This window comes from Malaya genurostris, chromosome 1 (assembly GCF_030247185.1).
Source record: "Malaya genurostris strain Urasoe2022 chromosome 1, Malgen_1.1, whole genome shotgun sequence".
Taxonomy (NCBI): domain Eukaryota; kingdom Metazoa; phylum Arthropoda; class Insecta; order Diptera; family Culicidae; genus Malaya; species Malaya genurostris.
This window is the reverse complement of record NC_080570.1, coordinates 22,442,196-22,455,683: the sequence shown is the minus strand read 5'-3', so window position 1 is coordinate 22,455,683 and position 13,488 is coordinate 22,442,196. Positions and strand designations below refer to the sequence as shown.

Below are 13,488 nucleotides of genomic sequence, written 5' to 3'. Positions count from 1 at the left end.
TATGTGCAGGTTTGTAGTGTTCACAAATTCCATCATATCAGAGCCTCTCGCATTTATATCTGTGCTGCCCCAAATGATATGGTGAGCATTTATGTCACTGCCGATTATAAGCTGTAAATCACTTTTGCAGCAGTATGATACAACCTTTTTGAAGTCATCGCTTTGCGAAGGTTGGTTATGCGGCAAATATGCCGAACAATAGACATATTTCCTGTCTATGCCATCAAAAGTCATATCAACTGTGACAGCACAAATATCCCGAGTTGTGAGCTCCGATACGAGAGAAACATCGAGAGCACTATTTGCAAGTATGCATGCTCGAGGCATTTCACGTAGATTTGTCATACCGTTCAAGACTGGCGGCTCAATGCATAGGGCACTGGTCTTACAAACCAGTTGTCGTATGTTCGAGCCACGACCTGGAAGGATTCGTAGTGTCAGTAGAATCGTAGCACCAGCCATGCAATGGTTCTGTACACTATCAACATAAACCAGTAGGCAGACTTAAAGTTAATACTATTTGCAAAACACTTTTTGATAGAACTAGATCTCAGTGTTGTGATTGACATGGTTTAGTCGTAGATTTAAAATAGATCAACCCATACGTAATAAAACAGCGTTGCGAACAACCTTAGCATAAAAGAAATGTTCGATTTCGGAGATTTTGTTGCTGTAATTTTTTTATGTCCAAAATGTACCTAACATCCAATTCATTGGCATCTTTCAGGGCGTCAACATCAAGCGCACCGATGCGTCCCAGTGGTGGGAACTGTTCGACACCAACACCTGCCGGTTCTACTATTACAACGTGGCCTCGCAAAAGACCGTCTGGCATCGGCCGCAGAACTGTGATATCATCCCGTTGGCAAAACTGCAAACTCTGAAGCAGAACACCGATCCGGGCGATCGGAAGGACAGCAGCGGTGGTCACGGTGGTACACTGCAGCACTATGCGTCCAACAAACACCACGGCGGGAGCGGAAGCGGTTCCGGTACGGTAGGGAAAAGCTGCGGCCATCGAACGGCCACCGGAGTTATGGATTACCGGGATCGGGATCATCATCGAAGTTCGAGCTCCGGACATCGAAGTGGCGGCGGCGGCGGCGGCGGTGGAGTTCATGACAAACGAAGCAATAGCGACCTGTTGGCCAGTCCCCAAGGTCGGCATAGTCTACAGCACAGGTGAGCCCGGGATGGATTTTCCAAAAAAAAAAATGCTTTTTAGATTACGTCGTATGGCTTGTATTAGTTCCGCGTTGAGGTTCCAGCGAACGTCAAATGCTTCTTGATTGCAACCGAGTGAGATTTTTACGTTTCCTTTTTTCGTTTCTCTTTTTCTTTTCGTATGTATGCTACGCACACAAATCAACTACCAAATCTTCTGTTACCTCCAACCCCACCACTTCTCGACGTCGTGTCGTGTGAATTGATGTGTCTAAAATTCGTTGTGTGTTGAAAACTTTTATCCTGCTCGATGCTCGATGCTACGTAATTCTATCAGACTACCACCCAAAACCACCGTCACCGATGCAGGGTTTCCGATGGGTGGCCGCACTGGCACGGGCGATTCTCATAAATTTTGCAGGCACGGTCATCCAAGCTCAGGTACTTCATCCCGCAGCAGTCAGAAGTATCTCGATTCGGGTAAGTCCAGCGACAGCAGTCTGTCCAGCACGCACGGTTACCACCACCGGCGTATGCAGGATGGCGGTAGCCTACGAATGGGCACCGGAACTGCCGGGAAAAAACACGTTAGCTCTGCTGGGGATAACTGGTAAGTCCCGCATCCCTTCTATTTTCTGTTGGCTTTCCGGTGGTTGGTGGTAGAATTTCTTTTTGTTTTCCGTGTTCGCAAGGTTGCTTGTGTTTAGTAACGATCTCCGTTTTGCACTGCTGTTCTTTCGCCCTTCTACCTTTAGCTACCGGATGCTGCAGGAGAGTTCAAGTTCGCACAACATTCCTCATTCGATACCGTCATCTTCGGCCGAAAAACTTGGCATCTCATCGTTGCACCATTCACCACTACCACCGCCCCATCAGATGCTGTCCTATTCGATGTCGAACTCTTCAGATCTGGCCGGTGGTGGCAACCTTTCATCTCCCTCGCATTCGATGAGTACGCCCCAGTTTAAGAAAAAGTTCATCCATGATGGCGGCATGGGTTCTAAGTCCAATAGTACCGGCTTGAAAGACGGCAGCAGCGGCTTGGTATCAAAACATGAAAGTTTTGATTATTCTGCAAGTAAGTCTCGAGATGCCTTTGGTAGTTCGGAATACCCCTTTGCCTAACTGATTTCTCTTTGTTCAGTAGATCCTTCATCGTCTTCGGTCTCACTGACCCGCTCCGGAAGTTTTCTTTCATCGGCTGGTATCACATCGGCAGGACCGATGACCGGCACTTCCGTGTCCAACCGGCCCTATCCCCATCACCAGACGTCTCAATCGGGTCAGCAAGTGCCACAACATGGTTCATCGCATCGGAAGGGTAGCTTCGATGGCAACAACGGTGGTGCCAGCGATGATTCCATGCATGAAAAGTATTTCAAATCGGTGGAGAATACGCCCGTCACTCGAAGGCGTCATACAACTACTTCCTCGGTAAAGTCGTCCTCCGTACAACAACAACAACAGCAGCAGCTGCAACAATCGCAGAAACATTCGAGTGACTCTAGTCCGCAGAGTCCGATAAGCCCCCAGCAAGCGCACCAACAATTGCAGCAAAAAATCGCACGACCTTCGGCTCTGATGGTGGAACTTTCGCCGGGAGCCTCGCAGGCAGGCGGGTACAGTAAATCTAGTCAGAAAAGTAACGATTCCGAGCTGTTCAATCTGGACCTCACGAGTAAGCCGGAAAAATATTTGGATAAAATGAAGATCGACAAGGGCAAAGTTTCGCCCAGTTCGATTTCCATGGGAGGCGGCAGTGGACCGCAAAATGTCGGCCTTCAGAAAGCGTCTTCTTCGAGTGCAAAGCTATCCTCTAGTCAATCGGAAATGGCTGCCGCCGTAGTGGCGGCCGGTTTGCAGAAAACTACCACCACCACTAGTAAAGATCAGTTCTCGCTGAATCTCAACAAACCAAATTTGGAAAGGCACAACAAAGAGATGCAACAGAAACAGCAAACACTGGAGAAAATCTCCGGCACCGGTTCCGTTGCATCGAATAACTCGTCTTCGCACAACAAACAGCCGCATGGGCAACTACCGCAGGAAAGAAAGAAGAGCAAGTCGCACACGGTCAACCAAGGTACGGGCTTCGATTTCGACTACGACAACGGGAATACTTCGCCGCTCTATTGTAACTGGGATAAGGTAGGATGACAACAGTGGTAACAATGGAAATAATTACAACTGGGTTTTTGTTTTTTGTATTGCAGGAGAAACTGGAACATCTGCTACCACTTCAGCACTACATTTTGGAGCAGGCCAAACTGTCCGGCTGTTACGGGCTCGGTGAGTTCATGGATTCGGATTCATTTCATTCGGACAGTCAATCGGAGCACTCGTTTTCGGGTCACGAACCGGACAACGAAGATTCGGACCATTCGGATGGCCACGGTGATTATTTGGCGCACTATCCCTACGAGGAGTATGGAGCCTACCGAAAGGACGACGGTGGTGGTGTTTCATACTATAATTTCGATTTTAATTTTGGTGATCGCGAGGAAAAAGAAGATATGTGAGTAGGCACTAGATAGTTTGCTACTGCAAATGTGTTATTTTTTTGTTTTCATTCTAGATCCGAAGAGGTGACGGCAAAACTGGAAAGCATTCAGGATCAGATTTACAGCCCGGTAAAGAACCATCCACCTCTGCACAAATATTCGCCTTTTCACGTGGCCAAACAAAGTTTGGAGAGTTCCGGTTTTGTATCCGATTCAGTCGATAGGGGCGCATCGGGTGACAGTAGTCAGACGGGATCGCAACCACACCAACCGAAGGGGATTAACAAAGCGAGTCTGCTGCAACGATTTCAAGAAAATTTGCTTTCTCATGGTCCCGGTGGTGTAGTCGGTGGCAATGGAAAAATTGCTGAGATGGCATTGCTGAAGGAGTGTGATATAGAAAAGTTTGCCCAGGACAATCTGAATCTACATTCGAAGGGAATATTTCGTAAAAAATCGTCAATTCAGGATATGCTGAGTTGGACACCGAACGCCATAAGTCGACCGATGCTCTCGCTGGCGAGGGATAAAGCTGGCAAGAAGATGGCCACCGAGTTGTTCAAGTTGGTTCAAATTTATATGGGCGATCGGAAGGCCCGTGTCGGAATGAGTCTGAACTCGGTGGCAATCGATATCATCGCAATGGCGATGGGTCAAGCACAACTGAGAGACGAGCTATACATACAAATGTGTCGCCAGACAACGGAGAATCCCAGCCGAGATTCCTTAATCCGCGGTTGGGAACTGATGGCAATCTGTTTGTCTTTTGTTCCTCCGTCGCCTACATTCCAACCGGCACTGTTGGGATATATCAATCGGCATCGGGATCCATCGTTTGCAACCAGCTTCCCGGAGGTCGGCAAGTGGCCAATTCATGTACAGATTTCCCACTATGCAACCATCGCATGCCGGAGGTTGGATCGGATAGGTAGTTCCGGTCGCAAGCAAGCCAAGAAACCAACGGAAGACGATATCAATCAGGCGCGCGAGCAGATCTTCCGCGACAGTATGTTCGGCAATACGCTTGGCGAGGTTATGTTACTGCAGAAGGATAAGTTCCCCGATAGGCAGCTGCCTTGGATTCAAACCACACTTTCGGAGCAGGTTCGAATATGATAAAAAAAATCAGTTTAGAGATGTTTTTTTTTCAATTTGGTGCTTTGTTTCATTTTTTAGGTGCTTCTACTGAATGGAAAGCAAACCGAAGGAATCTTCCGAGTACCAGCCGATGTGGATGAGGTTAATTTACTAAAGAATCGTTTGGATCGGTGGGAGTTTCCCGAGAATAAAGGAATGATGGGTAAGTTCGAAATGAATGCTATTATGTGATATATACTCTGATGAGTTGACATCTTAAAGCAACTTCTCTTCATCTACGCTTTCAACATACGAGGTTCCGTATAAGAGCAATACTGCGCATAATTGTCCCATATGTATAGCAAATCTCATAGCATATGGGACAATTCAGCATAGTGAACGTTAAGATTGATTTTTAAGTAATTTCGGAAATTTTAAGCACCAGTAGTCATCTGGTCAGTGTGCAGTGCGGCGCTGCCAAATAACAGATCGGCTGAAAAGTTCGTATCGTTTCTATGAGAGGGCGCCACTAGAATTAAATCCATACCATTTTCAGTTAGTACCAACCTTCAAAAGATACGTGTATAAATTTGACAGCTGTCTGATTATTAGTTTGTGGGATATTGCATTTTGAGTGAAGCTACTTTTGTTATTGTGAAAAAATGGAAAAAAGGAATTTCGTGTGTTGATGAAACACTACATTTTGATGAAAAAAGTGCCGCCGATACCAAAAAAATGGCTTGATGAGTGTTATCCAGACTCTGCACCGGGCGAAGCAACAATTCGTAAGTGGTTTACAAAATTTCGTACTGGTCATATGAGCACCGAAGACGATGAACGCAGTGGACGTCCAAAAGAGGCTGTTACCGATGGAAACGTGAAAAAAATCCACAAAACGATTTTCAATGACCGTAAAGTGAAGTTGATCGAGATAGCTGACACCCTAAAGATATCAAAGGAACGTGTTGGACATATTATTCACGAATATTTGGATATGAGAAAGCTTTGTGCAAAATGGGTGCCGCGTGAGCTCAAAATCAATCAAAAACAACAACGAATTGATAATTCTGAGCAGTGTTTGGAGCTGTTATATCGAAATAAAACCGATTTTTTTCGTCGATATATAACAATGGACGAAACATGGCTCTATCACTTCACTCCGGAGTCCAATCGACAGTCAGCTGAGTGGACTGCACGCGATGAACCGAACCCAAAGCGTGGAAAGACTCAACAATCGGCCGGTAAGGTTATGGCGTCTGTATTTTGGGATTCGCATGGTATAGTTTTCATCGACTATCTTGGAAAGGGAAAAACCATCAACAGTGACTATTATATAGCGTTATTAGAGCGTTTGAAGGACGAAATTTCAAAAAAAAGGCCTCATTTGAAGAAGAAAAAAGTTTTGTTTCATCAAGACAATGCACCGTGTCACAAGTCGATGAAAACCATGCTGAAATTGAACGAATTGGGCTTCGAATTGCTCCCTCATCCACCGTATTCTCCAGATTTGGCCCCTAAGTGACTTTTTACTGTTCTCAGACCTCAAGAGAATGCTCGCTGGTAAAAAATTTAGAAGCAATGAAGAGGTAATCGCTGAAAATGAGGCCTATTTTGAGGCAAAGGACAAATCGTACTACAAAAATGGTATCGAAAAGTTGGAAGATCGCTATAATCGCTGTATCGCCTCTGATAGCAATTATGTTGAATAATAAAAACGAATTTTGGCAAAAAGTTGTGTGTTTCTATTAAACGATACGAACTTTTCAGCCGAACTGTTATGTGTTCGTTTGTGTGGATGTTCAGTACATTGCAATTCGCTATTAATTTTAGTTCACCGGTGAACGATGGGATTACAGAAAACGCTGTCCTTAAAGAGTATGGCTAAAATTCATCGCTTCTAACTAGGTGCTTTGAAGGTGGATTTGAGTGCAAATGACAGATTATTATTGTTATGAATGTCGTTTACTAATACCCGGCTTTTAATGACAGATTTCCTTTATTTACTTTCTCTTTCGATTATTATGGTATTCTAAATATTTGTTGAGAATAATAACTTGAATTATCATGTTTTAATCTGCACTGAAAAAACTATAAAAAAAATGCGTAATAATTGAAAAAGAAAGTAAACAAAGAGAAACTGTCATTTGCTTTCAGGACCTAATGTAATGTTTATTGAGAAATAATATAAATCCATCTTTAAATCACTTGGTTAAAAGCTTTTAAAATACGGTAATTCTGAGCCTGATCATCGAAGTGCAAAAGTAGTTGCCATTTCTTATAAGTACTTATAATAGTCAATCAGAGCATGTCAACCAGCTTACCAGCTTCAATTTTTCGGAACAAAACGACAAACCAATCAGAGTATCGAATATCGCATCGAATCAGCGTTGCCAGGTCATTTTTCCAAAAATTTGTATTTCGGTGCAAAAATCTATCTGTACCATATTGGGTATCACAATCTCTGCTACGTAAGCAAAATATAAATACCGAGAAATCATTATACCTGTCAACGTTGCATCGAAAATCGTACAGCATTAGTGTTTCCAGTTTTTTTTTTTCTGATGTCAATCTGTATTGAATCGAAATATACCCGGAAAATACAGTAAAGGAAAACGGTTCGTCATCTACTTCTTATTTCTAATGGGTAAATGTAGTTTATCAAAAAGTAGATATTGGTGTCATGAGATTGCAGATTTACGACTAGTAAAACCGGGGAGAAATATTTTTCTTAAATTTGGCATTCAAAAATTGTATGATTATAATTAAATAATTCTCAATTTCGTGTAGTTTTCTAAAGAAATAAACCAAAATACACAAGTTCTAAAAAGTAGATCCGCAGAGAAAGCAAAAATCCGTAGATATGCATCATCGTTGAAAATTTTCATACAGGCTTTTTTAAAACACCAATCTGTTGTGGACTTCACGTACGACCATTATTCAACGTTACCTAATAACATGCATCAAACATAGCAAACATATCACCGATGGTGCTTGTCGTGAACAGAAAACTCCATTTACGAACGGAAGCAGAAGTTTGCAAAAAAAAACTTTTGCTATAGATATCATAAATATTTCTTGAACGCACTTGACGATAATAAATTAATCACTGAAGGTCCTTATTTCCTAAAATTAGCTTTAGTATCCTATATAGTGTTTCACAATTATTGGCTTCCTTTACACATTGCAAACTGTTGAAGAGACAGTTTTAAAATTGCATGTTTAATGTCATCGTGATCGGTCTCGTACACAACCCTGTAATTTTTTTCGATAATAATTAGAATTGATTGAAAGTAGTTTGATTCATTTACATCTAATCTAACATAATGGCACAAAGAAGTTTGCAGAGGTCCGCTAGTATACTTATAAATACCTGCTTATTTCAAGGTAGATGAGCACTAGAAACAATTATGTTTAGCTTTGATGCTTCCTTTTGGAGTTTTCTTTTCTTTCTGTATGCTGAATTAAAATAAAAATTAATGACACGCCCCCTTTTCCCAACTTGTGATTCATTCATTTCTTCGTTCGATAACTGATAATTCGGCTATTCATGATTCAATCGAATTCGGCAATAATTGACAGTTGACAAATTTAGGGCAGCCGAGATTCTCAGTAATTACACATTTTGCCGAGCACTCGGTCGTGCAAATCTAGGCATTTTATTGCCGAGATTCAGCAATAAAATTTAAGTGTGTAACTTTCCATACTTTATCAATGACGATTTGTCAAGTACAAGACCGGAAGCAAAATTGCACAGCTTAACTTGGTTCGACTTCCACGAAGAAGAAACAGTATTCCTTGTAGTTTCGCATGTCAGAATGACACAAAATGAAAAAAAAAATTTTGATTAGTTAATCATAATTACTTTAATCGTTTTTAAATGTAATCCTTTCCAGATGCTCACGCTCCTGCCAGTTTGCTTAAGCTGTGGTATCGGGAGCTGTACGATCCGCTGATTCCTGATGAGCTGTACGAAGACTGTGTCGCTACCGAAGATCCTGTTGAGGCAGCTGCAATAGTGGAAAAGTTACCTAAAATTAATCGCTTGGTAAGATTTTGCAACGTTTGTCTTAAAAATGTATACACTATTTAATTCTCGATTTTTTTTTCTGCCGCAGGTTCTTACCTATTTGATTCACTTTTTGCAACAATTCGCCCTTCCCGACGTCGTAGCCAACACGAAGATGGACTCGTCCAACTTGGCGATGGTTTTTGCACCGAACCTACTCCGGTGCCAGTCGCAGGATCCGAAAGTGATCCTCGAAAACGCTCGCAAAGAGATGGCCTTCATGCGTACGCTTATACAGCACATGGACACCGCGAGTGTGGCGTATCTGGTTTGAATTGTCTTGGTTGTCAATTTGCCGGGTCTGGCAATTCACGAGTGAACGCTCTCATTGGTTTCTATCGTAGACGGGAAATAGAAGACCTCATATCTACCGATAGACAAGAACCCCAAAAAAAAGTCACGCTGTATATACAAAAAAAGTTCTCCTGTTTTATTGTTTTGTTTATTTTAAATACGGAACAGTTTGTTTTTAGGCAAAGTGAATGAATAACAAATTCTATATCTTTGAAATTTCCGATAACAGCGTAACCAACTCTATTTCTCTCATAATCGAAACGAGTCGAATTTGTTTACAGATCTCACGAAGAATTATTTTATTGTCTGAATGCCGCTTATACTACTATAGGTAATAGATTTCATGCTATGAAGTTCTGTTGTGTTTTTTTTAATTTTGTAACTGGAGAAACGGTACCTAGAAGGTTGAGTTAGATGTATATTTGGACATCCTCAAATCTTTTGCATTTCTTACTAGATTTCACAGTCCACAGATTGTTTATGTTACCCGAATGCAATATTATTTTCCCAGCGGTTTGTTGAATCCTACTATGAACAGGTAATAATCAACAGTTTGAGCATACACTTTATTAACGAAACACACAAACACTAATGATAGATATCAGATCAATCACAAAACTGCTACTTAATGCAAGTAGGTTCTAGAAAAGCGCAAGTAAATATTATCAGTTGAAGTTTAAATACCAATTCTGAATAAGAAAATATCCAGAGTAAAAGATAAACTGCATAAATACGTCGAATGATCGTAAAACTATCTTCTATGAAAACTTTATCATCAACAATGGGAACATTTCGTATACTCAACTTGTCAATGAAGATTTTATAAGACTTCACTTGTGTTTAAGAAGCCATATTTTTCTATCAGCAAACCATTTCACATATTTTCTATTGATTTCGTTGTTTTATACATTCAAATCCACATACCCACTCTTTCTCCTATAGTCCCATTCCTACTGGCTCTCATTTAAACGTTGTTTTTATGTTTTAGTTGTAGTAAATTCTAACTTTTAAAAATTAAAACACACGTTTCACAACCACGAGACGAAGAAACCATACCAAATTTGACCTAGACTTAGTATAGTTTTATTTTATTAACAGTAAAAGTAATCGTTGAAACAATTTACAATAAGATTGATTATAAAAAAAAATACAACAACAAAAAAACCCTAATCGTATATCCTCGAAAAAAAATTAAAACCGGTAAACCATCCCGCGGTACTATCAAGCCGCCAGATCCGCGACGGATCCAAGGTAGTTTAGTTTGATCCGATATCGCTGCGCCGTGTGCGACAGAAACAGCCTGGTTGGATCATTATTATTATTATTAGCTAGGCTACCCTCCCCGGTGCAGTCTCCCACACTATCCAGCTAAACTGCATTTTTCCCTTGTCCTCTGCTACACACGATTGTACGTTGCACCGTCCTGTCGGTTGTTTACTGGTAGTCAGCGTAAAAAGATTCGTTACATTTCAACTATACAAAAAAACATTTGCAAACACCTATTAGTCATAACTCTGGATGCATCGGTTTCACTCATTTTTTTTTATTGCCGAGCGCGATGAAACATAACACAATAAATGAACTGCCATTCTGCACAGACTTGTTCGAATACTTTATGAGACTCCTTATCTCAGTGGAACAACTATGTGTGGAATGACTACCAAGCCAATGTATATAATAAGTTGAATGAATCGCTTCGAAAACAATTAGCAGAACCTATAATTATACAATAAACAAAAAGACAATTATTGTTAGCTTGTGACGAGGGACGGTAAAAGAAAACAGAAAGTTTATAGAATACAGATAATCAATAGCTGCGAAAAAAAAAACAAAGTACTGCGAACGAAACAACGGAAGTAATTACCCAACATGAATACAATTCATAGAGACAGTCAAATAAATCTTTTTTTTTCGCTGCTACAAATTTCGATCATCAACGGAACGCTACATTGCTATGTATTGCAGCAAAACAGCAGTTTGTATTTGCAAAATAAAGGAACACAAAATGAGACAAAATTAAATTATTATTACAATCTGAGATAATATATGATAATGAAAATAAATTATATGAAAATACAATAAACCAATGCAATATGGTTGTTTTCAGTTACTTTTTTCTGTAGGCCTCAAAAGAAATACCCTTCCTAACGGTCTATTCAAACGTTTCCGGTACAATATTCATCCGCACGTTTCAAAACGAAACGAAACGGTACCGGTACTGAACACTGTACAAGTTTGACTAGGCACAAGTGGAAAAATATTGGAAGCTGTGCCGGTACTGAATCGAACCGGAAAAGTTTGAATAGACCTTGAGTTTGTTGCTACCCTATAAGAAAAAAAGGCCAATGGATGTCCAACGAGAGTCCAATTCGGGACTATTGTTTGCTGATTTCTAAACAGACCGTTGAACCGTTCAACCGCTCGATTCGTTGAACAAATTCGACTGACAGAGGTCCACCGTTTTCCTCGCATTCGAGAGACAGTTTTAGATTGGTACTTGTTTTAACGAAGGGGTTCTAGGTTTTTCTGTAGCACATTATCTATTCTGACATTCTTGTTACACGTCCATCTCACTGTAGTTTAAGCCTTCCAATAATGTTTGTATATTTGATACAGCCTGTGATTCATGCCTTTGCCCCATTCTCCAATTCAAAATATTGCACTTAATACATAGCTATAATACAATATATTTCACAGAGTCCCAAATTGTGTTTGATGGCCAGATGGCCCGCAGATTCGGTGAATTAACGGCTGGTGTCAAAAATCATCATTTTTTACTATTTTTTTCAAGAATCATCGTTCAATAAAATAAATTCGAATGTATTGAATGATAATAGACATCAATCGAACAACGTTTTGTAATTTTTTCGTGGAAAAATATTGAGAAATAAGTCGGTGAAGAGATATTTTAAGGACGCTTCTTAAAAATCATGATTTGCGGTGTCCACTGTATCTGCGCAGACTAATCAGAAGTGAACAAATGAACTCACCATAGTTAGAGAAGAAGTTTTTCTAGACCCCAACGTTTCTGTTTGATTTTGTTTTAATTTTTTTAAATTTTTGGTGATTGTTAAAAGTGAAAACTACGATTTTTCACTAAAAAATCCGACATTTTGTAACTGTTGAAACTCCCCAAAGGTCTGTTTTTTCAAATGTAGAAAGTGTGTGCAAAATTTGAAAACAATTGGTGCAGTAGTTTTTCAATGACGATGTACACGGACTTTCAAAACCTGCTTTCGAGAAAAACACGTTTGAAGTTTTTTTGTCTATGAAATCAATGGAAGCAATTAATTGCTCCAGGGAGCCCGTAGGGTCTAACATTTAAAAAAAAATCATATTTATTCTTTTATAATTTCTTATAATAAAACACTCCAAGAATGTTTTGTCAAGTTTTAAAGTCAATCGAAGTAGAAATCTTGGGCCTGTGCACCGAACTCTTGATTATTCGTAAAATGAGATAACCATAGATAAAGGTCCATAACTTCCAGAGTTTCGTTCTAATAGGCTTGAAAATTTCACAGAAAATTCTTGAAATGTTTTACTAAAAGAAAATATAAAGAAAATAATAAATGATTTATTGATCGCAAAAAATAATAAATGCTACCGTCAGATATTCATGGTGAGTTTTATAATCGTGACTATAATCATGATGAAATATAAAACTAGAGTAATATAAAATAGTAGAATTAATAGAAGTATTGTAGTTGTTTTAACATGTCACTATTCTAATTTTAAATATCAAATATGCTAAGATCTACTATGCATTTCGAAACGTTTTGTGTTATTTTTAACAACTTTTTTGTTCGGTTAAATGAAAATCTTTGTGAATCTTGCGATTCATCGGAATAGTAATTCGAAAAAGAGTTCTGGTAACAGATCTACCAGAAAATAATTTTCAGTGTATCATGCGCTGTCAACTATACCGATTTCTCGGTATTTATACCGATTTTTGGACTAGATACAGGAATACAGATATGCGCTTCCAAAATACCGATATTTCAATTTTCATACAGATAAATACCGATTTATAGTTTTTGTGTTGGATTCCATAGGGGTAAGCCAGTTCGAGCGACCTTTTTTTTTTGGTCGCAATATCAGTTTCCGCTCCAAATGGATGTTCGATTTTTCGAGAAAGATATTGTACAGATAGATTTTTCCGCCAAATACAGATTTTTGGAAACAACAGTTGACAGCACTGCTATCATCCCTCGTCCGGAGGTCTCTACTGTAAATGATTTCTTGAAGGCTGTCAAATATCAACTGTGGCTGAAATCAAATGTGTTTCTTCTTTCATCACTGCCAGAATGGAACGGCAAGCAGAGATGCCAGGTTCACTGATGAATCTTTTCAAATATTGCACAGATTACAAAAATGACACAGATTTCG

At 39.9% G+C, this 13,488-nt stretch overlaps 1 protein-coding gene across 5 annotated transcripts in view; it reads left to right on the top strand.

The window, feature by feature from the left end:
- Nucleotides 1-11,179, top strand: part of LOC131434678 (hornerin-like) — a 77,232-nt gene extending 66,053 nt beyond the window's left edge. For 2 of the 5 annotated variants that reach the window (XM_058601685.1, XM_058601668.1), the window contains 9 exons: nucleotides 728-1,182; nucleotides 1,502-1,774; nucleotides 1,920-2,242; nucleotides 2,312-3,312; nucleotides 3,378-3,679; nucleotides 3,740-4,769; nucleotides 4,842-4,965; nucleotides 8,636-8,787; nucleotides 8,858-11,178. In XM_058601685.1, the coding sequence (XP_058457668.1) occupies nucleotides 728-1,182; nucleotides 1,502-1,774; nucleotides 1,920-2,242; nucleotides 2,312-3,312; nucleotides 3,378-3,679; nucleotides 3,740-4,769; nucleotides 4,842-4,965; nucleotides 8,636-8,787; nucleotides 8,858-9,082 (3,885 nt within the window). In that variant the 3' untranslated portion in view covers nucleotides 9,083-11,178. Of the gene's footprint in view, nucleotides 1-727; nucleotides 1,183-1,501; nucleotides 1,775-1,919; nucleotides 2,243-2,308; nucleotides 3,313-3,377; nucleotides 3,680-3,739; nucleotides 4,770-4,841; nucleotides 4,966-8,635; nucleotides 8,788-8,857 lie in introns of all 5 variants that reach the window. The other 3 variants (XM_058601678.1, XM_058601658.1, XM_058601694.1) reach the window with 2 other exon arrangements.
- The last annotated feature ends 2,309 nt before the right edge of the window (nucleotides 11,180-13,488 follow it).